This window comes from Sparus aurata, chromosome 1, assembly GCF_900880675.1.
Source record: "Sparus aurata chromosome 1, fSpaAur1.1, whole genome shotgun sequence".
Lineage (NCBI taxonomy): Eukaryota > Metazoa > Chordata > Actinopteri > Spariformes > Sparidae > Sparus > Sparus aurata.
Genome location: NC_044187.1, coordinates 5,683,574 through 5,707,790, shown reverse-complemented (window position 1 = coordinate 5,707,790; position 24,217 = coordinate 5,683,574). Strand labels below are relative to the sequence as shown.

The 24,217-nt window shown below is 40.9% G+C and overlaps 1 protein-coding gene across 3 annotated transcripts; it reads right to left on the bottom strand.

Moving 5' to 3' along the window:
* Positions 1-109: 109 nt before the first annotated feature.
* LOC115587181 (B-cell receptor CD22-like) lies at positions 110-22,506 on the bottom strand. Of its 3 annotated transcripts, none has more exons than XM_030426863.1 (12): positions 21,761-22,506; positions 5,821-6,177; positions 5,467-5,679; positions 4,981-5,334; positions 4,138-4,344; positions 3,785-4,051; positions 3,353-3,613; positions 2,485-2,745; positions 2,186-2,267; positions 2,014-2,074; positions 328-555; positions 110-237 (listed from the first exon to the last, which is right to left on the bottom strand). In XM_030426863.1, exons 1-11 carry the CDS (start codon positions 21,813-21,815, stop codon positions 346-348), a joined length of 2,328 nt encoding a protein of 775 aa, XP_030282723.1. In that variant the 5' UTR covers positions 21,816-22,506; the 3' UTR covers positions 110-237; positions 328-345. The 3 variants fall into 3 exon arrangements, with proteins under 3 accessions (XP_030282723.1, XP_030282714.1, XP_030282733.1); XM_030426854.1 differs by lacking the exon at positions 21,761-22,506 and adding an exon at positions 8,017-8,149; XM_030426873.1 differs by lacking the exon at positions 21,761-22,506 and adding an exon at positions 6,700-7,417.
* Positions 22,507-24,217: the final 1,711 nt, after the last annotated feature.

Here is a 24,217-nt window from a genome sequence, read left to right as displayed (position 1 = left end):
TGAAAAATGGCTCGATACCAGAAGTGATAAATGAGAAAATATGTTATTTATTTATTCATTTATTTCAGTCAACCGACCCTTTAAGAAACAACGATTTAAAAAACAAGTCTTCACATAACCAGCATGTCTTTATTTTTGACAGGTGATGTTGTACTTGTACATGTCTGTCAGGAGGAACACACAACACTTCTACCTGCTCAGACAAACAAACCCTTCCCGTCTTTTTGAAGTCTTGTTCTGTGAAGGAAAAAAAAAATTCACACTGGCCGTTTCTTTTTTATAAGATCTTACAGTGATTTTAATGTTCCTATGAGAGGAAAGGCTCACCCTGGGACACGACCAGTGTTAGTCAGTTTTGACAATAGTGTAGTCAACACCGTCCTCCTCTTCCTCTTCCTCAGTTTGTCGGAGCTGAGCCGGTCTGAAGTTGCAGTAGAGAGCTTCTTCCTGGTTCACAGAGAGGCGGATGCTTGTGTAGTGAAGTTCATCCTCCTGCTCTGCTGGTTGTCTCTGTGCATCACCTGACACGTTGCCATACACGTCACTCAGGTTTACCTGACGGGACAAACAGAATTCAAGCATAACTACATTTATATTGCACAGTAACAGAGATCAGGTAGATTGTTCTTCATTTATATCTAGTTTCTTCATCAGGTTCTGGTGAATTACTGGTCACAATACTTGATGTTCTTTGCATAATTCTACTTTGATCCTGAATCTGAGCATGACGTGTTTTTGCAGGTGTAATCCCTGCTGCCACCAGCAGAGGTCTATAAATCCTTCTCATTTCAAGCTGGGTAAAGAGGAAACACTGAAGTTGATCCAAAGTAATGATGTGTGTGATATTGAGTTACAATTCTTCCATTTTCTTCTGTATTGAAACGATCAGAGATGTGAATTTGAGTCCCTGTGATTTGGACTCAAGTTGACTTCAGTCACAGGCTGTCAGTATTTCACTCCTTCAAGGTGAAGGAATTAAAAAAGCTTTGTTTGAATACATTTACTTCCCCTGAATCACAATCAATAAACTAATTAGGTTCTTTCTTATACTTTCTGGACAGGTTAGATCAACTGGTCAATATTATTTGACAGTTAGTAAAACTTTTCTCTTCATAAAGACTGGCTCCTGCAGGGAAAAGGAGACCTGACTTACCAGAACTCAATTTGACTTTGGACAACTTGTGACTTTACTTGACTTAAACAAGAAAAATGACCTGAGACTTTCTGTAGACTTGGATTTATTGACTTGAGTCACATGTGTGCAGATCGTAGAGCCCCCTGAGGCATTGTGATATGTGATTTATGCTACAGTATATAAATAAAGTTATTCCCTGATGAAGGCTGCTCAGAGGTGAAACAGCTCGGTGTATCCATCAGTTAATCAATACAGGACTTTTATTTTCATCAGAGTGCTCTGGATTATTTGTTCATCTGCCAACAAAGACACATCACAGGTGAGCTCGATAGTCACAGTTGTTCTTACTTTTTTACTTGACTACTGGCCCTGTTCTTAAAGAGCTCCTGATGTTTTTTACTTCCACGTCACGTTTCTTTTATATTCATGAATAAAATTCAGTACCTTCAACATCACAGACTCCAGATTTCTAGCTGATATTTCTACCGTGAGATTTTTCTAACCACTGTGCAGCTGCGATGGAGTTGAATGTGATTGTGACTGTGAAACAGTTTCCGCATTATTTAGGATAATCCACAGAGCACAGTTTTCTTTTTTCTTTTCGTATAAAATAAAGTGCTTTCCAAGTTTTAAGTGACACATATGAAATTCAAGTCACCACCATTATGTTTGGGTATAAGAGGGGTAAATGACACCCAGCACTGAGAAGATGATCTGTGATAAAAGTTGTCAAATTAGGCATGAAGATATTTTTATTAAATTTTTTGTATTAAGCTACTATTCAACCAGATTAGTCGCATGGAGATCCAATGATCTATGTCACAAGGGAAAAAAGAAAAAAGATAAACAAAGCTTTTCAGAGAGTATCCCTTTCTCACCTGTCCTCCGTTGTCGGGTCTCTTCCCACCACTCGATTGCTGAGTTAAGGACGTTTTTCTTCTGTATAGGAGGACAAAAAAATTGAATGAAATAACTCATAGAGTCAGAGAAGTGGTGACAAAATTTTAGATGCATTTGTGAACATAATCAAAGTGACACGCTATCACTTACCTGTTCCATATGTAGACAGCAATAGGAACGATTAGCAGGAGGATGACAGTGATCGTTCCTATAGCTGCTGATTTCCCAGCACCTGGATAACAGGAGGATGTACTGACAGTTAATTAGGCCAAAAATCTTTCCTGTGTGTCCCATTATCCATTTTTCAAACCTATCAAATGATTCAGTGGCTTCTTGTACCATGAAAACGGCTGCATTTGCCATGTTTGACATACCTGTATACGGTAAGAGGAACTTGTGCTTCCAAATCCAAATCAAATCTGTGCTATGTACGTATGTACATAACTCACCTGCTACGACAATCAGCTGTAAGGTGGAGTTATGACGTCCTCTTCTGTTCTGGGCTTCACAGTAATAATTCCCACTGTGTTCAGCTCTGAAGTCAGTGATGGTGAAGATCTGTCCTGATGCTTTTGGTGAGTCTTCATTCTCCTTGTACCAGGTGTAATTAGCTGCTGGGTTAGCATCACTGCTACAGGTCAGATTCACTGAACTGCCCTCCACTATCTCAGCAGAGGGACTCACTGACACAGAGGGAAGTCTTGGAGCATCTGGTGAAAGTATGTATAAACTGATTAAAGATGCCATTCACACAAGACATTCTCTGATGTGTTTCTGACATGGTTTTTTTCAGAAAAAAAGTATAATTACCAAATCAAAATCCCTTTTAAAGTAACATATCATTCCAGAAAATATGGACATGCAAATATTTTTTTATTTCACAAGCTTAACTCCTGGACCAAGACGTCTCCAGGTTCACTGTAAAGTCCACTCTCAGTGTCACTGTGCACTGAAGGCCCAAGTTTCCACATCAGACACAACCAGGATTGGCTTAGAAACTGGTGACATTATTCATCAAAGCCCCACCTCATAGAATCAGATTTTTATTGATCAGGAAGAAAATGTTCAACTTTCTTCGATGAACACAGAGAAGCTCAAATGTTCAATTACAGGAACAAGAAGACATCTAAAAATGTAAGTGAAATCTTTCCACAGCTGCACTTTAAGTCTGCAGCTGATACGACTTAAAGTCTTGAGTCCTTTTCACAAACCAAAGCTTTCATTTTGTTTATTATACACTGCTGAAATGGAAGCACACTTAAACAAACATGCATTCTCATCAGAAAAACAACCACATTAGTGGTTTTTTGTACTCACACTGGACATCTATAGAGACAAATGAAGAGTTGATCTCTCCATACTGGTTCTCAGACTTGCAGGAATAGTTCCCTCTGTCCTCAGAGCTGATGGAGGAGAAATGATAGATGCCTGTCTGTCCTCGAAGCAGTTCTTGTTTCTCCTTGTACCAGGTGTAATTAGCTGCTGGGTTAGCATCACTGCTACAGGTCAGAGTCACTGAACTGCCCTCCACTATCTCAGCAGAGGGACTCACTGACACAGAGGGAAGTCTTGGAGCATCTGGAGGAGACGTGTTAACAGAAATCATCAACAACATGCTGTGCTTCTCAGATGACTGCAGCCACAGACTGTATGTGAAGAAAGCAGTCATAATCTCATGTAGCCGCACTCTGTTTAAAAGATTCAACCTATCAACAAACAATCAACTAAAAGTACGTTGTTTTTACTCACATTTTACATCGACAATGACAGATTTGGACGTCCTCGCCAGCTTGTTGTCAGCTGTGCAGTAATACTCTCCAGAGTCAGAGGACTGGATGGAGCTGAAGACAAGCTGTGGTTCTTTACTGAGAGGATGAAGGTCTGGATCTCCATTCTTCTTGTACCAGGTGTATTTAGCTGCTGGGTTAGCATCACTGCTACAGGTCAGAGTCACTGAACTGCCCCTCATAATGTCCCCCGTTGGACTGATCAACACAGAGGGAAGCTTTGGAGCATCTGGAGTAGATAATATGAACAAAAAATGATGTTTTATTCAGTGAGTGTTTTCTACCACACACAGTTACACATTGGGTTAAACTCACAGACTGGAACAGAGCGGTGACCCTCATAGCCACAGGAGTAACTGTCTGCAGGATCGACATATCCAGCATAAGAAGGAGATGTTTCTTTTTCAACTTTCTTATCGTTCTGGTACCAAATGAAGGGAGAACGATCAGTGAGACAGCTGCTGTAACAAATCAGCTGTGGACCAGCGGGAGACAAGATCACCTGCACCTTTAAATCTGGAGCTGTAGACAAAGAACGGGAATGTCATATGAAAAAAAATAAAAATAAAAACGTCAATCACACACAGAATTGCCAGAAAATTACCTTCGATATATGAGTACAATTAATATCAGATACATTTAAGGTACGATATGTAAGAATTGGCCACCTGTCCAGTCATGCACTGAACAAATAGAGGGTGCATTTCACCATGATAACTCCTGACTGCTGCCAAATGTAGCTGCTATTAGCAAGTTAGCTTTTGTGCTTGGAGCACCGGGAAAGTGTTGTAATGTTGTTTACTCAACTAGCACAGGAGTAGACAGCCAGGGGGAGGAGGTTTTCAGGTCTAGGTTAGGAGGACCCGGCGGGGAATACTGATGAGAAGAGGCGCCAGAAGTCTTACATATTGCACCTTTAAGACTTTTATTTAAGAACTGAACTTATTGGTGACTTCACTCTTGCAAAAGTATAACTGCAGACAATATTTTTATTTTTATATGTCATTTACTTCTTGTTTAATGCTTTCCTGTGTTTTAAACTTGACTTTTCCCTCACGATGCCTGTATCAAAGTTACATTTTAATAAGAAAGCACAATCACATGATGAATTCATATATGAATACAATGATTACATGATCAGTGTGTGTTCATCAGTACCTGTGACAGTCAGAGTTGTACCAGGTAAACTACTCCTCCAATCAGACCTTGTTGTTGTGAATTTAAAGTGATACTGAGCTGAATCACTCTCTGTCAGGTCAGTGATTCTCAGAGTGGAGCGTCCTCTCTCTGATTCAAGGACCTGAACACGACCTGCAAACTGGGAGTCTTCACTAAGGTCCTCAGGCTGTGAAGGACTCTGCCACTGATGAAAACGTTCAGGACTGAACCAGAATTTAGATCTGATAGTTTGATAATTTCTGTAAATGCAAGAAATGTCCACTGATGATCCTTTGAAGGCACAGATGCTTCTGTTAGTGTACTTCACACCGGTGCAAGAATAACCATGGCCACCTGAAAATGAAATATTTTAATTACTACTTACCTTAATCACTATAAACTTTACTGCAGTAGATGGGTTAACCAGCGTTAGCAAAAAAGTCAAAAGCGTCATCATGGTCGTGGAAGAACGTTAAGTAAACTCACACACTGGAGGAGCCAGGACATCCTCATGTCCTTCTACAGCACAAGAATAACTGTATGTAGAATAAAAGGTGTCTAAATATGAAGATCTTTTTGACCAAATTCTCCGTCCATTCTCGTACCAGATGTAGGAAGTTTGACGAGGTAAACGACAACTGCTGTGACAGTTTAGTTGTGTTTTACGTGATTTTGAGTTGCCCCTCTGCACCTGGAAACCTGGATTTGTGAAGAGAGAAATATAATTTTGATAGAGTGAACTGAACATACACACATGATTTTAGACACACTGTGAATCATTTTGTTTCCTAGTGTTGAATTTTTGGAGTCAACCTTAATTGTTTCCAAGAGAAATGTTACCTGTCACCCTCAAAGTGACGCCAGGTGAACCAATATATCTCCCACCTTCTTGGTCCGTAATGAATCTGAACTTGTACTCAGCTGAGTCGCTCTCTCTCAGGTCTGTGATTCTCAGAGTGCAACTCTTCTCAGAACAACTGTACTCAACACGACCTGCATACCCAGAGTGTGTTCTCAGATCCACAGGCATGTTTCCCTGCAATGTAGTAAACCAGAATGTTTCTTCAACCATGGTATCACGGCCATCTATTCTGGATGGGTATGTGTAGGTGCAGTTTATCTCCACTGTTGATCCTTTTAAGGCACAGATCTCAGTAGAGCTGTAAGTCACTCCCCAGTCATTCTGACCCTGTATCACTGTAACACAGAGAACAACAGAAATTACAATCAGACTCATAACACAACACCCAATTGTCCGAACAAATGCTTGCAAAACCATGACTATGTTGAATCTCTACACTTAAATTTTATGTCTTGACAGTAACAGCATGGTTAAGGTCTAGTTAAGTTTAGGAATTAAAACCATTTGGTTTGGGTTAGAAAAAGTTTAGGGTGTGGTTAAAATACCTGTTGCCAGAAAAATGTTATATTCTTTTGTTTGAAAAGACAACTGTAACTGTAAAATACCTCTCCATGTCTCTAAAAAAAAATAATAATAATCTGCTTTAGCCGCATAAAAATTGCTGGAAAATGTCCGGACATCTTTTTTAAAATACCACTTTTGATGCCAGAAAGGCAAAAAAAAAAAAAATGTGCTACTGTCACCTGAGAGGTGGCTGCAAATTGTATCGATGTCTTGTCAAATCTTGCCAACTTTTGTTGCTAGAAAGACTTCTGCACAATGTCCCTATGTCTTACTGAAAAATACAGTTTTGTTACCAGAAAAATGGTGGAAACAAGTCCAGACGTCTTGCGAAAAATGGCTGCTTATGTTATCTGACAGACGGCTGCAAAAGGTCCAGACTTCCTACCAAAACTCTCACTGCTCTCGCCAGAAAAATGGTGGCAAAATGTTTTGAAGTTCTGCAAAAACTGCCCAGTTCTGTTACCAGACAAAAAGCTGCGAAAAGTCCAAATGTCATCCTTAAAATAAGCGGCGGTGACGGGACGGGAATACATCGAAACGTTGATGCACTTTCACTGGTAGAAAAGAAGGCGAAGTCTGTGAATTATTGGTGATAAAAATACACTGTGGTTTGTTTCCTGTGTGTGGTCAGGTCAGGAGTGTGAAACAACAGGGACATGCAGAATGTGGATGTGAAACTCTTCACTGACATCGTGCTGGTAACACGAAGTCTTTTGAGTGGCAGAAGGGGCGCACTGAGCTCACAACACAGTCACATTAACGGCTTGCAACATTTTATACACATGTAAAATGATAAAGAGATGATGATACCAGCACGTACATTTATTGCATGAGGAAGCATGAATTTATTTATGTGAATACTTCATGAACTATCAGGAATGTAAGAGAATGAACTGAATTTCAATCACGACTGACTGTGAGAGTATAAAGTGTATAAAACATCATATATTAGAAGTATTTTAATCAAAGTAATTGCTGAGTTATAAGTGATGTTCACGTCTTTGTTAAAGGGACAGGCCGACCTTCTGACGAGCCACCGCAGTGCTCTTGTAATCTGATTAATTCCAGGTCTTGTAATAATGATAAACGAAGCATGACATCTTCATATTTCATCCTTCAAATAAAGCCAGCATAATGTACTATTGACGCACTTTCTAAAAATACAAATGCAAAGTATTGCATCATATTGGGGCATTTTGTGCTCCACTTCCACTATCATTTCCTTATAAAGATATAATTATGCAACAAATGTTTAGTACATGATTTCACAATCACAACTTTTTTTTCAACACATGGTGCTGTATTCAGATGGCTGCCATGTGTTTGTAGTCTACACAAACCACAGTTTTTTTTTTTATATTACACACAGAGAAACTGTTAGATGAAACATGTATTTCACCACTGTTGGGGTGGAACCAACCATCCGAGCAGAGGGGAGACAGATTTTGCCCTGACTTTTTAGCGGCAAACCTTCAATAAATATAATTTCTATCCAAATATATATCATTATAAAATCAAATGTTACATCAAGGAAATTTCAGTGTTGTAGGGTTCTAATATAATAATAATCAAGCTAGATAACTTAAAATATTGCAGTAGTTGTACGGTACCTGACACTGTGAGAAGGAAGACAACAAACCCACTCGCTGCTGCTCTTAAACTCAAAGCTGCTCCGCTCATCTCTGTGTGTTACAACATCTAGATACTGTTCAGTACATCAGCTCGTCGATTTATCAGCTGTACTTGAGGATGCGGTATTGAAAGAAGACATGGGTCGTCTGGTTGATACTTGCCGACTGGCTTACTTCCTCTTTACATTATTAACATGCATGAACAGCTGAATGTTGGTACTTCCCCAGATCAAATCAGGCCTTCGGCTGTTTTCTGAACTACGTATAACCCTTCTAATGTACTTCAAAACAAAAAGAGTGGCCTTTTGGTATTCGAGCCACAACTTTGCATGAAAAACACAAGATAAAGATGCTTTCACATCCTCCAAGTCACAGTTTCTGATTATATAATGTGTAGCTGAGATGAGCAGAGGGTGTGACAACTGCAGCTGGCAACTTAATTGATCTAAAAATACGTATTGATTTGTTTAGAATGAGTACAAAATAATGTAAGCTAATGAAACGCCCTTTGTCTTTGAAAATAACCCAGGTTACTACCAGTGGTGCAAAGTAACTTAAATACATTTTTGTAGGTGCTTGTGTTTTACTTGATTGTTTTAATTGTTTTCTAATGTATACTTGTACTCCACAATATTTCAGAGGAATGTATTGCACTTTTTCCGATGGCATTCCCAAAGGGTCCATTTTGAGTCCGTTGTGACTTTCTATATTGTGCACCTAGGGTCATATAATCAGGAACCAGAATAATAATTTCGCCGCTATGCAGAAGATACACAGCTTTATCTATCTGTTCAACTTTATGATTCCAGCAACCGGGTGAATGTCTAATCATGCCTTTCTGAATTTAAGTGCTGGATGTCTCAGCATTTCCTGCAACTAAATGACTCTCAGTCAGAAAGCCTTCTGATTGACCCTGTAAATGTCTCCCCTACTTTTGAATCTATACTTGATGACCTTGCATTAAATGTGATGCCCGTCCGCCTAACCTAGAAAATGTTTTTGTCTCCTGAAAACCAAATTGCTCAAATGTGCTTTCTTCATCTGAGGAACATCTAACAACCTTTCCATTTTTATATTTTATTTATTTATGTATTTATTTATTTATTTTTTATCTCTGGTCGACCTTGAAATGATCATTCATGCTTTTACTCATCTAGATTAGAGCAGATGAACACACTGTTTAATTCAGTCTTCACGCATTTTGCAAAAAGGGAAAAATACACTATCCTGCAAGTTTTTAGATACTAATGATTTTATAATTTTTAGAAGAGATTTCAGGTGCATAGTCACATACAGGGAATAAATAATAATTCATCTGTTTTATGAGATGCCTCAAAGTCTAACTTTTGTGTTTTCAGGGGTGCTTAGGTTTCCTTTAGAGGAGCTTTGCCCTGTTGGTTCCCCAATAATTTGAACAGAGAACACCTTGCATGAACCTGCTGACAGCTGAAACATCCATCCATCCATCCATTTTCATCCGCTTATCCGGGGCCCGGTCGCGGGGGCAGCTGCCTGAGCAGGGACACCCAGACTCCCTCTCCCCGGATACTGCCTCCAGCTCTTCCGGGAGGACCCCAAGGCGTTCCCAGGCCAGCTGAGCGACATAGTCACACCAGCGTGTCCTGGGTTTTCCTCGGCGTCTCCTCCCGGAGGGACATGCCAGGAACACCTCCCGAGGGAGGCGTCCCGGGGGCATCCGAAACAGATGCCCGAGCCACCTCAGCTGGCTCCTCTCGATGTGGAGGAGCAGCGGCTCTACTCTGAGCTCCTCCCGGGTGACAGAGCTCTTCACCCTATCTCTAAGGGAGCGCCCTGCCACCCTGCGGAGGAAACTCATTTCGGCCGCTTGTATCCGGGATCTTATTCTTTCGGTCATGACCCAAAATTCATGGCCATAGGTGAGGGTCGGAACGCAGACTGACTGGTAAATCGAGAGCTTCGCCTTTCGGCTCAGCTCTCTCTTCACCACGACGGACCGATACAAAGACCGCATTACTGCGGCCGCTGCACCGATCCGTCTGTCAATCTCACGCTCCATCCTTCCCTCACTCGTGAACAAGACCCCAAGATACTTAAACTCCTCCACTTGAGGCAGGAACTCTCCTCCCACCTGGAGGGAGCAGGCCACCTTTTTCCGGTCGAGAACCATGGCCTCGGATTTGGAGGTGCTGATTCTCATCCCAGCCGCTTCACACTCGGCTGCAAACCGCCCCAGGACATGCTGGAGGTCCCGGCTCGAAGGAGCCAACAAGACCACATCATCCGCGAAAAGCAGAGATGAGATCCATTGGCTCCCGAACCAGATCCCCTCCGGCCCGTGGCTGCGCCTAGAAATTCTGTCCATAAAAGTAATGAACAGAACCGGTGACAAAGGGCAGCCCTGCCGGAGTCCAACATGCACTGGGAACAGGTCTGACTTACTGCTGGCAATGCGAACCAAGCTCCTGCTCCGGTCGTACAGGGACCGTACGGCCCTTAACAGAGGGCCCCCGACCCCGTACTCCCGGAGCACCCCCCACAGAATGCCACGAGGGACACGGTCGAATGCCTTCTCCAAGTCCACAAAACACTTGTGGACTGGTTGGGCAAACTCCCATGAACCCTCGAGCACCCTGCGGAGGGTATAGAGCTGGTCCAGTGTTCCACGGCCAGGAAGAAAACCGCATTGTTCCTCCTGGATCCGAGGTTCGACTATCGGCCGAATTCTCCTCTCCAGTACCCTGGAATAGACTTTCCCGGGGAGGCTGAGGAGTGTGATCCCCCGATAGTTGGAACACACCCACACAGCTGAAACAGCCTGGGAAAATGTTTTTTTTAACTTTATATCTTTATTTAATAAAATATCAGGTTAATTAAACAACATAAGACAGTGCAATCAGCTCAGACTATTGCCTGAGGGTTAAAACTCTGAGAAATAAATCCCAGGCTTAAAAAACACAAATCCACTGTAAGAAAAATACAAATAAATTAAATCCATTTAAACAAACACTTACTCAGTATTAAGAATATTGACAATTTTTTAACGATAAAAAATGGCAGAGCAAAGAAAGACTGTGTTAAAGTTATACTATACAGAGAGAGATTAATTTGTACAAATTGGTATTATGAGCCCCTGATTAAACCTTTGTGATAAATCCTTGGTAATATGATAAGTTTGATATCTACAAGTGTCTTGATGCAAAAATGACCAGGAAAGTCCTTAATAAACTATTTTAATGCCTCTGTGGACACCTGCGTAAACCCTGTGAAGTAAACATCACAGATTCTCAGATTTTGTTCATACTCTTTTGGTGACTGTGCTGTACAGAGCGGATAAATCCTCAACAGAGTCTTCTTGACATCTTAATCTGTGAATAGAGAAAAACAAACATTAGGAATGAATTACAAACTCATAAATGAACTCTAAAATATTCATGAAGACCAGATTTAAAATAGAGAGACGCGACAGCCATAAAGTGGTGGCTGTAACAACATTGACTGTTCTTCTCATGGACTCACTCTGGTGAAGCACTTGAACTCTTAAAGTTGACCATAGTGTACTCCACACCAGCCTCATCCTCTTCTTCCTCCTCCTCCTCTTCATGTCGTTGTCTGTTGGGATGAGCTAGGCCGACGTTGGAGTAGAGAGGATCTTCCTGGTTTTTAGAGTAGCTTACGGCGGCGTAGTAAAGGTCGTCCTGCTCCTCTGATGGATTTCTCTTTGCTGCAGCTGAATGGTTGTCGTACACTGGACTCACATTTGGCTGAAGAGTAAACATAGCATAAACAATTCAGTATTCAAGTACCTAGCTACAAAGACAATGTTAAGTAAGGGCCCATAATTTATTGATACCTTGATTGAGGTCATGTCTGTTTTTTGAAATTGTAATGACTACTGATCACCAGTAGGGGGCAATAAAGTTCATGGATATGACCCAGCAGTGAAAGGGCCAAAGCCAGACAGTCATCACCCTCAGAGTTTTTACAATTAATGACAGGTGATGACTGTGTAAAGGAAAACAAGGGTGCTTCACGTACATATGCACAGAGGATTATCAAATGAAAATGAACAGGATGGAAGAAGAGAGGGTGATGGGGACAGATGACAGGTGTTTGTTTACAACTTAGCTGCTGCGTTTTGTTTGGCTTATGAGAGAAATAAAGCAATATCAATATTAGATTTTGGGTTGAGTGGACTCGCCTGTGCGCTGTTGTCTGGTCCCTCAGCTTTTCGTTTCGTAGACCTCTTTTGTCTGGATAGGGGGACGAATAAACAAGCAAATGAATCATTAAATGAAAACAACTGACTAGATTGAAGAATCCTGCTGCATGTTAATCTGTGAACTTGAAATGCTCACCTGATCAAGAAGACCGCAAAGAGGCATATGATAACCAGTAAAATGGCAGTGATCAATCCAGCAGCTACTGATTTCAGTGAACCTGGGAAAGACTGACAATTAATTATGGGATCACAGCTTTTTGAGTTGATTAGCAACTGATAAACATGAATACCACAAAACAAAACCATACATCTTTAGACAGAAGCATTCCAAATAATTACTCATGTGAACTTCAGTTTTGCTTGTGGTTTTTGCCAAAAGTCACAAACACTCTTGGGCCAATGTCTTGGTGGTCCATAATGTTGGACTGTGAGCAATTTCGCACAGCGGGCTAAAAATCAATGATTGACTTGGTAGCCAAATTATTACATCTTTAACTATGTATCCTGAACTCATGAGGTCAGCTGAAGCCACCCTGGTGTTGAGGGAGATCACTTAATACGAGAAGCTGCTGGACAGATGTTGGGAAAACCAAATGTGTAGTGAGGGTAGACAGGGTAAATCTTGGTGAGAAGGTCACTGTGTTGGTTCAGGCTGCAACAACTGCAAAGATCCTGATTGTGGACACGTGCATTAAAGGATGTCAGAGAGCTGAAAATACACCTGAATCAGCAGACACGTACCAGTATCAGGCGGCCAGTAGTATGGCTGCCAGTGTGTGAATGCACGATTGTGGAAAGAGTTTGGGAATGTATCCAGGAGAAGGATTCAAAGAGATTCTGGCAAAGCATCAGAGGAATTGAATGGAGGCAGGCCCTTTCCAGGGCTGCTGTCAGAAGTGAAGGGGAAGTGTCACATTGACTGGGTAAGTGGAAAGCTCTGAGGAACCAAAACAAAACACCATGTGCAGACAAAGCAGAATTGGAAGACTTGTGGGAAGCCATTATTCTGGTATAGGTCAGTGAGGAAGTCGTGGTTAAGTCTTAGTGGGTAGGACTACCTTAAATATTGTTGGGCTGTGTTGGTTGAGAAGCCACTTCAGCTTGCCTGTGGTCTCGCAGATGAGGGTTGTTCCGATTTTGAACAAATACGTGTGCATTCAAACTTAAAGCCTTTGCAAGTTGCTTGAAAAACAATTCTTCCAGCACATCTTTGATTCAGGAGAAGCAGTACGAAGCTGGATCGGTATGAATTTTGTACCAAGAGAGGAATTTTCAGGAGTTTTCCATTTATCCATTTTGTGAAACTGGAGAAGATCTTGTACCTTAGGTTGGTTTTTGGGTGGCACTGTGGTTATATGGGATGATAGGGCTGCTTCTGCAAGTCATGCCTTGTCAGGGAATCAATTTGCAATTTTCATGAATGGAATCCGTGGCCCGTGAGTGGGATGGACATCTGAAGGTATGAAAAGGAACACTGTAGATAAACTAAACACAAAACAGCTTTGTCTCAGGTTTTTCTGCACAGGCACGAGTTGAGTCTCACAACACAAGCTCGTTTGGGGGAGAAAGGGGGGTCGTCATGGGTCGGATGCAGTCGTAAGGTGTCAAGTTTGGATCTACTCTGGACAAGATCAATGCCGGGCTTGGCTTGGCTCAACTCAGCATGGTAAACTGGTGATGGAAATGCAAACCGGCGCGCCTCGGTTTGACTGAGCACGGCCAGAACTGCTGGTGGAAAAGCCGCAATAGTTCTTTATTTGTTTGTGGTGTCCAAGGTGCATTAAGAGCATGTAACAGCTGGGTTAAATGTCAGCACATCAAAGCCTGAAGCCATGAGACTCCACTGCAATAAAGTGGAATGGGTCGTTTGAATGAATAACTATTATCATGACAACCATACCCAACAGGAAAAGTGTTTCTGGGCAAACATACTGTATTTGATTTCCAAATGTGTCTACGTTGAAAACCTATTTCATCTAGACTCTAAGCTCTCAGCTCAGAGATTGCAGAAATAGTAGAAATAGCAGAAATAGCAGACTTATACTGATACTGTCCGGTTAAACTGGATGGTTAAAATAATCTGGAAGTAATTGGGTGTGTTGCTATCTTAATAAGCATGACTTACGTGACACAACAATCAGCTGTAAGGTGGAGTTATGACGTCCTCTTCTGTTCTGGACTTCACAGTAATAATTCCCACTGTTTTCAGCTCTGAAGTCAGTGATGGTGAAGATCTGTCCTGATGCTTTTGGTGAGTCTTCATTCTCCTTGTACCAGGTGTAATTAGCTGCTGGATTAGCATCACTGCTACAGGTCAGATTCACTGAACTGCCCTCCACTATCTCAGCAGAGGGACTCACTGACACAGAGGGAAGTCTTGGAGCATCTGGAAGAAAAATTTACATGCATTTTTTTTTAATATTAGAAAGATTAAAAGATGTTTTCACTGACAATCAACTGTTTCTTTGAGTTTTTTTTTAAATTGAAACTTTTAACATTTATTGAGACCCTCAACTTCGGGGGAAACTGGACTGAAACGCTGCTTTCCTCCTGGGAAAAAATGTTAACTTTCTCAGCAACAAGTGGACACAAACTTACAATAACACGTTAAAAGTGTTCTGATTTTACCCCCAAGATTTGTGAGCAGAACACTATGTGACTGAATCACATTAACAGAGTAACTGGTCACCAAGGATCACCAGGATTTATCCTTCTGCTGCAGCTCAGAAACAAAGAATCACTCTCTGATTTGAAGAATTTTTACAAAACAGAACACTGGATTTTGCCCTCTACTTCTTACAGTCTTGTTGTTCTGCAACGGTATCACTTTACAGCCTGCATGGACATTGTTGGGCAGCTGGATTTGCTATGGGATCTCACTAATCAATCTCACCAGGCTTCAAGCTCTTCCTTTGGCCAAACAGCCTCCTATTGAGGAAATATTGGCACCTAAGGAAGTGGTTTAGGTGTAACAACCAACGGGAGAAGCGAGTGGTTGTTTGAGAACAATAGCATCAATTCTATCAGAGCTGGAGAGTATGTTTCATTAAAAAAAGAGCATAGAATGGCACTGAAAGCTTTTTTTGATGAAAAATCTATGATCACTCTTCTCTCTACTGGCTTCAGTAAGTGTTATTTTACAAACTGGCTTTGCTGATGGTAAGTGACTTGCAAATTAAGCATGGACAAGTGTGTTAAAGTAGTTCTGATTAAAAAGGTGTCCTTTTAACCCTTTGTGACATGTTTCTTAATTACACTGAATGCAGAATTGACTGGCAATGCTTTCTACTCACACTTGACTTTCATGTTTACAGGTGTAGAATTGAGCCAGCCATATATATTCTTTGACTTGCAGTGGTAGATCCCATTGTCCTTTAAGCTCAAAGAGTTGGAAATATAAGTGCCTTCTGGTCCCTGAATCAGTGGTAAGTTCTCCTTGTACCAGGTGTAATTAACTGCTGGGTTAGCATCACTGCTACAGGTCAGAGTCACTGAACTGCCCTCCACTATCTCAATAATTTGGATTAATTATTTTCAGGCAGGCCATTGTTGCCTTTACAAAGCCAGCAAGCATGCTACGGTAACTACTAACAGACCTGAGAAGTACTGGCTGCACTGTGCCAGGATTATAGTACCTAAATTTTTAAAAGTTGTGCCCAGAGTTTGTGCTTGATTTTAGATTTGTGCCCATTTTCAGGCAAAGAAGGGCCGCAAGAAATGTTGTCTGACTAGTACTAATAATCATTTTCTAATATTTTGTACTCACACTGGACGTCTATAAAAAGAGATGAGTTGATCACTCCATGCTGATTCTCAGACTTGCAGGAGTAGTTCCCTCTGTCCTCAGAGCTGATGGAGGAGAAATGATAGACACCTTCTGGTCCTTGAATCAGTTTTTGTTTCTCCTTGTACCAGGTGTAATTAGCTGCTGGGTTAGCATCACTGCTACAGGTCAGAGTCACTGAACTGCCCTCCACTATCTCAGCAGAGGGTCTCACTGACACAGAGGGAAGCTTTGGAGCATCTGGAGGAGATGTGATGAAAGATTATTCTAAGTTAAATGTGTTACTACAGTAGCACATATTTGAATCATACACTGTGAACAGCTGTGTGTAGCACTGTTTCAATCTGGTTGGACAACTGCATGAAAGTTATAAAGTCTCCTGAAGCTGCTTAGTAAATGACAGCTGATAATGTGGACAACTAGAACATTACACTGGATATATTAATAAGTTTGTTATCTTACAAAAAACACTCACATGTCACATCAATGTAGATGTATTCAGACGTCGTCCTCCCCAGCTCGTTCTCAGCTGTACAGTAATACTCTCCAGAGTCAGAGGACTGGATGGAGCTGAAGACAAGCTGTGGTTCTTTACTGAGAGGATGAAGGTCTGGATCTCCATTCTTCTTGTACCAGGTGTATTTAGCTGCTGGGTTAGCATCACTGCTACAGGTCAGAGTCACTGAACTGCCCTCCACTATCTCAGCAGAGGGACTCACTGACACAGAGGGAAGCTTTGGAGCATCTGGAGAAGATATGAACATGTATTATTAAAAGATATCACAGAAAAATTGCTATTTTGAATGAAATGTCAAATATTTCTTTTTGATTGTCTCAATTATCACAGCAGCTGTTCATGCTGTTGACTATAATGGGAACTGACAGTCAATAACAAGCTGTTGGACATTTTTAATTTTCAAAACCTTTACACATTGTTATCCATACTGTACATGCTGGTTGTGTTCAGGTCCTGTTTGCAGAGTCCTGACAGTGTGAATGTTGCTTCTCCTCTAGTTGTAGCAGTTTAACTTTATTCAGTTACATATAATTCTGCTGAATCTACAACTTTTAGAAGCCAGTGTGTCTGCATGTCTTCTCCTGATACAGTGGATCAAACTCACAGACTAGAGGAGAGCCGTAGTTCTCATGTCCTTTCAAAGCACAAGAGATGATGTCTCCAGGATAAACCCGGCCTTTAAAAGAAGATGTCTCCTCCCCTGTGACTTCCCGTCTGTTCTTGAACCAGACGTAGGAAAGACGACCAGCTGGACTGCAGCTGCTGTGACACTTCAGCTCTGCCTCAGTATCAGACTGGTGGACTGTTATTCTGGTCACCTGCACCTGCAGAGCTGGATATGAGAACAAGAAACAATATTATTATCACTGGTTCTAACAGAAATCACTGATAGATGTACACACACGACAACACAACAGTTACTATTCCTAGAACTAGCAGTGAACATTAGTGCCAACACAACAGTAATTATTACACAAACTCATGATGATCCATCATTTTCAACATGTTCACTGTTTCTAAATGTTCTGTGTTGATGTTTTACATCAGTGTGTGTTCATCAGTACCTGTGACAATCAGAGTTGTAGCAGGTAAACTACTGTTCCACTCAAACCATTGTGTTTTGAATTTGAAGTGATACTGAGCTGAATCACTCTCTGTCAGGTCAGTGATTCTCAGAGTGGAGCGTCCTCTCTCTGATTCATAGACCTGAACACGACCTGCAAACTGGGAGTCTTCACTAAGGTCCTCAGGCTGTGAAGGACTCTGCCACTGATGAGAACGTTCAGGACTGAACCACAATTTAGACGCGATAGTTTGATAACTGCTGTAAGTGCAAGAAATGTCCACTGATGAGCCTTTGAAGGCACAGATGCTTCTGTCAGTGTAAATCACTCTGTTGCAGGTTTGACCATCAACACCTGAAAGATAAAAACAAAGTTCTCATCATTTCTAAACCAGAGTTGATGAAGAGTCACAATGAAGGTCTCCATGTTAAAATACATATAGTTATCAGACTCCATCAGATGCTGTTATGTTAGTGTAGTAAACTCACACACTGGAGGAGAGAGGAAATCCTCATGTCCTTCAACAGCACAGGAAAAACTGTCCGCATAATTATAATATACTGAATAAGTAGAAGATGTTTGTGACTGAATTTTCTGTCCATTCTTGTACCAGATGTAGGAAGAACGATCAGGTAGACGACAACTGCTGTGACACTTCAGCTCTGCCTCAGTATCAGACTGGTGGACTGTTATTCTGGTCACCTGCACCTGCAGAGCTGGATATGAGTACAAGAAACAATATTATTATCACTGGTTCTAACAGAAATCACTGATAGATGTACACACATGACAACACAACAGTTACTATTTCTAGAACTAGCAGTGAACATTAGTGCCAACACAACAGTAATTATTACACAAACTCATGATGATCCATCATTTTCAACATCTTCACTGTTTCTAAATGTACTATGTTGATGTTTTACATCAGTGTGTGTTCATCAGTACCTGTGACAGTCAGAGTTGTACCAGGTAAACTACTCCTCCATTCAAAGCTTCCTGTTGTGTATTTGAAGTGATACTGAGCTGAATCACTCTCTGTCAGGTCAGTGATTCTCAGAGTGGAGCGTCCTCTCTCTGATTCAAGGACCTGAACACGACCTGCAAACTGGGAGTCTACACTAAGGTCCTCAGGCTGTGAAGGACTCTGCCACTGATGAGAACGTTCAGAGCTGAACCAGAATTTAGACGTGATAGTTTCATAACTGCTGTAAGTGCAAGAAATGTCCACTGATGAGCCTTTGAAGGCACAGATGCTTCTGTCAGTGTAAATCACTCTGTTGCAGGTTTGACCATCAACACCTGAAAGATAAAACAAAGTTTGGGTCATTTTAAACCAGAGTTGATGAAGAGTCACAATGAAGGTCTCCATATTAAAATACATGTAGTTATCAGACTCCATCAGATGGTGTTATGTTAGTGTAGTAAACTCACACACTGGAGGAGAGGGGAAATCCTCATGTCCTTCAACAGCACAGGAATAACTGTCTGCAGCATTATAGTAGACTGAATAAGTAGAAGATGTTTGTGACTGAATTTTCTGTCCATTTTTATACCAGATGTAAGAAGAACGATCAGGTAGACGACAACTGCTGTGACACTTCAGCTCTCTCCTGCTAGAATATGAGTATGTGCTCAACTTCACCTGGAGATCTGGATGTGAAGAAGGAACAAGAATGTTATTTTAGACAAACTGCCAACAAACACACAAAACACATTTATATTATTGTTCTTCAGATGTTGAACATTTAGAAATAATTAAAACATGATTGAAAATGTTACCTGTGACCCTCAAAGTGACTCCAGGTGAACCAGTATAACTCCCATCTGGTTGGTTTGTTATGAACCTGAACTTGTACTCAGCTGAGTCGCTCTCTCTCAGGTCTGTGATTCTCAGAGTGCAGCTCTTCTCAGAACAACTGTACTCAACACGATCTCGATAATCTGAGTCTGTTCTCAGATCCACATGTTGATATCTTCCCTCTTTGGTAAACCAGAATGTTTCCTCAACTTTAGTTTTACGGTACTTGTTCCAGGATGGGTATCTGTAGGTGCATCTTATTTCCACTGTTGATCCTTTAAAGGCACAGATCTTAGTAGAGCTGTAAGTCACTCCATAGTCATCCGAGCCCTGTATCACTGTAACACAGAGAACAACAGAAACTACAATCAGACTCAAAACAACATCAGGAGACAGATTTTCATTGTAGTGAAGGACCTTCAGTCTGTGTCTAATACATTCTAATGTTTTGAAAATCAGTATACTTTAAATCAAATTGTGAGTTGTGTACAACATAATAATAATTGCAGAGTGTCTTGTGGGGAGGAGCCGCTGCTCAGCTGCTAACAGCCGGCTGGATTCGAGGCCAAACCAGACCTGAGGGATAAACAGTCACGTCGGATTCTACTCTGATCCAGAGCCACTCACCGACGGGAGGAGAGCTCAGTAATTATTTTTTAAACGTTTTTGAACCGAACTGCAACAGTGAGTGGCAGAGGTGGTGTACAGAACATTGAACAACTACCTCTGTAAATCTGACATAACGCAAAGACAAATACTCACAAACAAGATAATGTTTTAAAGTTATATACACATTAAATGTATTATTGTTAGCTGACTTCCTTTACTCTGAAATAGCAACTGCTATTTCAGAATTTGTCTGGCAACATTGTTGGAAATATTTTTGATAATTTAAGTATAGAACTCATCAAAATATTCAACAAAGACTGAGGTGTGCTCAGGCATTTAAATGTGCAATATGTAAGAATTTTAGTGTAAAACATCACAGATTAACTAAAATGATATAAATAACAATTTTGGCGTTTTGTCAAAGATGTCAGTGTACTATGTTGAAGATAAAGCTACTAAAGCTAGCATGCTAACCAGCTAGCATCCATCTCCTATCAATTCAAAGCTCCTGTGCAAGCAGTGTAAACACAAACACTCCCCATATAATCTAGCCAGCCCCACAGCTAACTGAGCTAGCAAGCTAACAGCAGCTACAGTCATGGATGTATTAAGAAAAAGGAGCAGTTAGCAGCCGTTACCAGTTATTCTGGTGATATGCTACCCCTATTTGCTGGTAGTATAAATTTCAGGTTACAAATTCGTACATATCGCACCTTTGATTCAGAATTCCTACATATCATATCTTTAATCTGAGGCAGGACATCATACAGAGGGTGCAGGAAGGAAACAGCAGGTACTGAAACTGTACATAAGCTGAAGGTTTAATTTTAGACTTTTTGTTTGCTTGGTTGCTTAACTTTCTGTGGTCAGGCTGCAGCAGAGTGTGAAGGGAAACTGTAGAGAAAGCAGAACACAGAGGCGTGGGGGTCGACTGTGACATGTAGATAACACAAACAGACCTAAACTACTGCAGACAAATATATAGTTGTATATGAGGTAAAGTTACCAGCATCCGATCATTGATTAAACATCTGACTTGTGACATATTCAAAGATATCTGGTCTACAGTTTACTGTAACACTCCCCTGAGACAAAATACTCTTTTTGGAGTCCACTGCCAATGTCAGTATACAAATTATTAACAGTATTACTCAAACTGTTCGCTGACAGGTTGTTGGTGTTGTGACTGTGTGTTAACTGGCTGAAAAGAGAGAGAAAAGAGTTCAGTTCAGACCGAATATCACGCAGTTGTCAGCTAAAAATCAACGTCTGAATGCTAGGTGGAGTCTGATTATAAATATTAAGTAGTTCAACAGTAAGTCTCTTATCTCAATGTAAAACTGACTCATGTTATATCATTTGTATTTTCTGCAGTAATTATGCCATTGTTAAGCCACTGGCCTCTACATTTACTCGTCAAAGTTTTGTTCGGAGGACTTTGAACGATGTAGGACGTTTCACGGAGGGATGAATTCTATAGAACAAGTTGTTTCTTCCATTGTTAATGTACATACAGTCATTTATCCATCCACATGCTTAATGTCTTCAATGGTGCAGTTTATAAAGCTCATGATGTTAAGGTGTAAGTGTACTGAGAGGCTGCCGGTGTAAAAAGAACCAAGTGTCCTGTGGTACAGGGTTTTCAGCTCATCAAATCAAACATCAAATCTTTTATTAATAAAAAAACCTTTTATAAATTTCTTGGGTGTATGACCTGTCTTACAGTATAAATGTAGACGTACATTACCTTGTACAGAGAGGAGGAAGACAACAAATCCACTTGCTGCTGCTGTTAAACTCATAGCTTCTCCTCCTGTCGATCACGTTCATGAGAAATACAGTAAATCTTACAAAACAGTCCTGAATAAAAAAGGGAGGATGTGGTCTAAAGACAGTGCGTCTTGTCAAAGTGTTAAAAGCCAGCCTGGCTTCCTTCCCCTTTACGTCATTAATATGCATGAACGGACGGATGCCAGTAAGTCCCCAAGCTGAAATGAAGAAATGATTCTGACAGTTTTGTTTTGCAAATCAGGCATTGTTGACTTCTTAAAATACAGTTCATGGAAATTACAGAGAAGCTCACTTTTTGGCCTGGTCTTCTGTCACTTTGAGAAGACGATTTCAGGAAACAACCCAATTCTTGTAATAACTGGACCAGTAATAAAGGACTGTGGTCTGGGCAGGATTGAAAGCGAAAATCTAATAAACAGTTTTGTTTTCAGTGTTTGAAATCTTGTTTAGAAAGCCAAGTTGTTAAATTGTTCACCACTGCTGTTGTCTGACAGCTGACGACATTATTTTACCTCTGTGAGTTAGAACTGATTGTGTTTAATGGAGATGTTTGATTCAGTGTTGAGTTCAGATGTTAAAGTGTGATCAGGGTCTCCCACGTCACAGCTTCCTGTTTGGGGCTCTGAACAAGATGTGGGTGTATATCAAAGGAACCATAGAGGTAGAGCTGGTGGCATATGATGGCGATGGCACAGTACACTTTGAGCTTTAAGCTAACATTAGCAAGCTAACATGCTCGCTGTCACACTGTGACTATGACCGCTAACAAAAGCTTTTTATAGGTGCTAGCACATCAATTTATTTACAGACTTTATTATAAAGTTTGCCAATTGAAAAACATATATCATAACCAGAGTATACAACATGTGGCACAAAGCCTAAATACATTCTTGAACTCTTCTTCCTCACCTGTGCTCTGTGGTTTTGTCTCTGTACAAGCTCAAATTGTCCACCGGACAATCTGTATTTTTTTATATGAGAATGGATGAAAAATAGAATCAAACTCATTGATATTTCTATCAAACAAATGGCTGAAGTGTGAGTTTAGTGAACATAGATAAAGTGGTACAAAGCAGCTCGTCTAATCCATAGTAAGAGGATGAGGATGAATGCGAGGACAAGCAGGACGCACGTGACCGCCTGTGAGCGGTTTTCTCTGATGCCTGATCTCGGTGCAGCTGTGACAACGATCACATGACAAGTCAGAAAATTGAGTCCGGAAGTTACAGGATGTTTAGGTCCATTAGACTGTGTCTGCCCTCTGTAGTGACTGATTTAGTATTTAGGTATAGTATGTGTTGCATAGTCCCAAACATATTTGATGATCAAATCTAATGGAGCCAAAGAAAATCCCTCACTGCCCTGACAGTATGGCTTAAAACAAAAATGAAAACCAAGACCTCTTTTTACCACATCTAGCTCTACATGCTATTTCGTAAGCATGACATTACTCTCTACTCTGGGTTGCTTGTCTTCCTGTGGTCAGGCTGCTGCAGACACTCTGCAGCAGCCTGACCACAGTAGAGAAATGCAGAAGTCTGAAGTGTGAGCAACTTTTCTCATGAGTAACAAAACACTGACAAATTTATCCTGAAGCAAGAAATACTCACAAATACTGAGGGAAATATCTGTCTAGCAGCTAAATACTAACTCTGTTGATTGGCACTGGGCAGGTAGTGCACAAAAGACAGTGTGAAAGACACTAAAACTCTCTGTTAAGCTGAGAGGAACTGCAGCCTGGTAATATGTTTCATACAAGCATCGATTTTCAAGTTACATACTCACTTTAAACCCAGTTTTCATGTCCTGTAAAGACTTCAATATAGAGAGACAAGTGAATGATGACATCACACTGCATGATGTCACACATCAAGTCTTTACTTTAAAACTCATACTAACAGTCTTACAGTATCAATGTAGACGTACAGTACCTTGTACAGAGAGAAAGACGACAACAAATCCACTCGCTGCTGCTGTTAAACTCATAGCTTCTCCTCACGTCTGTTAAATTAGCAGGTTGATCACATACATGAGAAGTTCTGAATGTCAGGTCACCCCTGGTTCCAGAGCGGAGCTGATGTGTTTCACTTCTGCTGCTCGATGCTGGAGCACGGAGCAACAAGTCAGCCGCATTCAGCACAGAGCAGACCGGAAGTCACACAACAACAACAACAACAACAGCAACAACATCCAGTTACCTTCCAAAATAAAACCATCCATATCTATGACAGCACACACAAAAAAGAGACAAATCCAAGCACTTCCTCTGATCCTTCGGTTGGGAACACGTCTTGTTGCGTTTACTACACATACCTATAACTGGGTTTGCACATGATTATGTAATTATCGCGGGAACTCACACATGCATCCAACTCTGGTCAGTACAGTGTGTTAAACACACATTAAGGTGTTC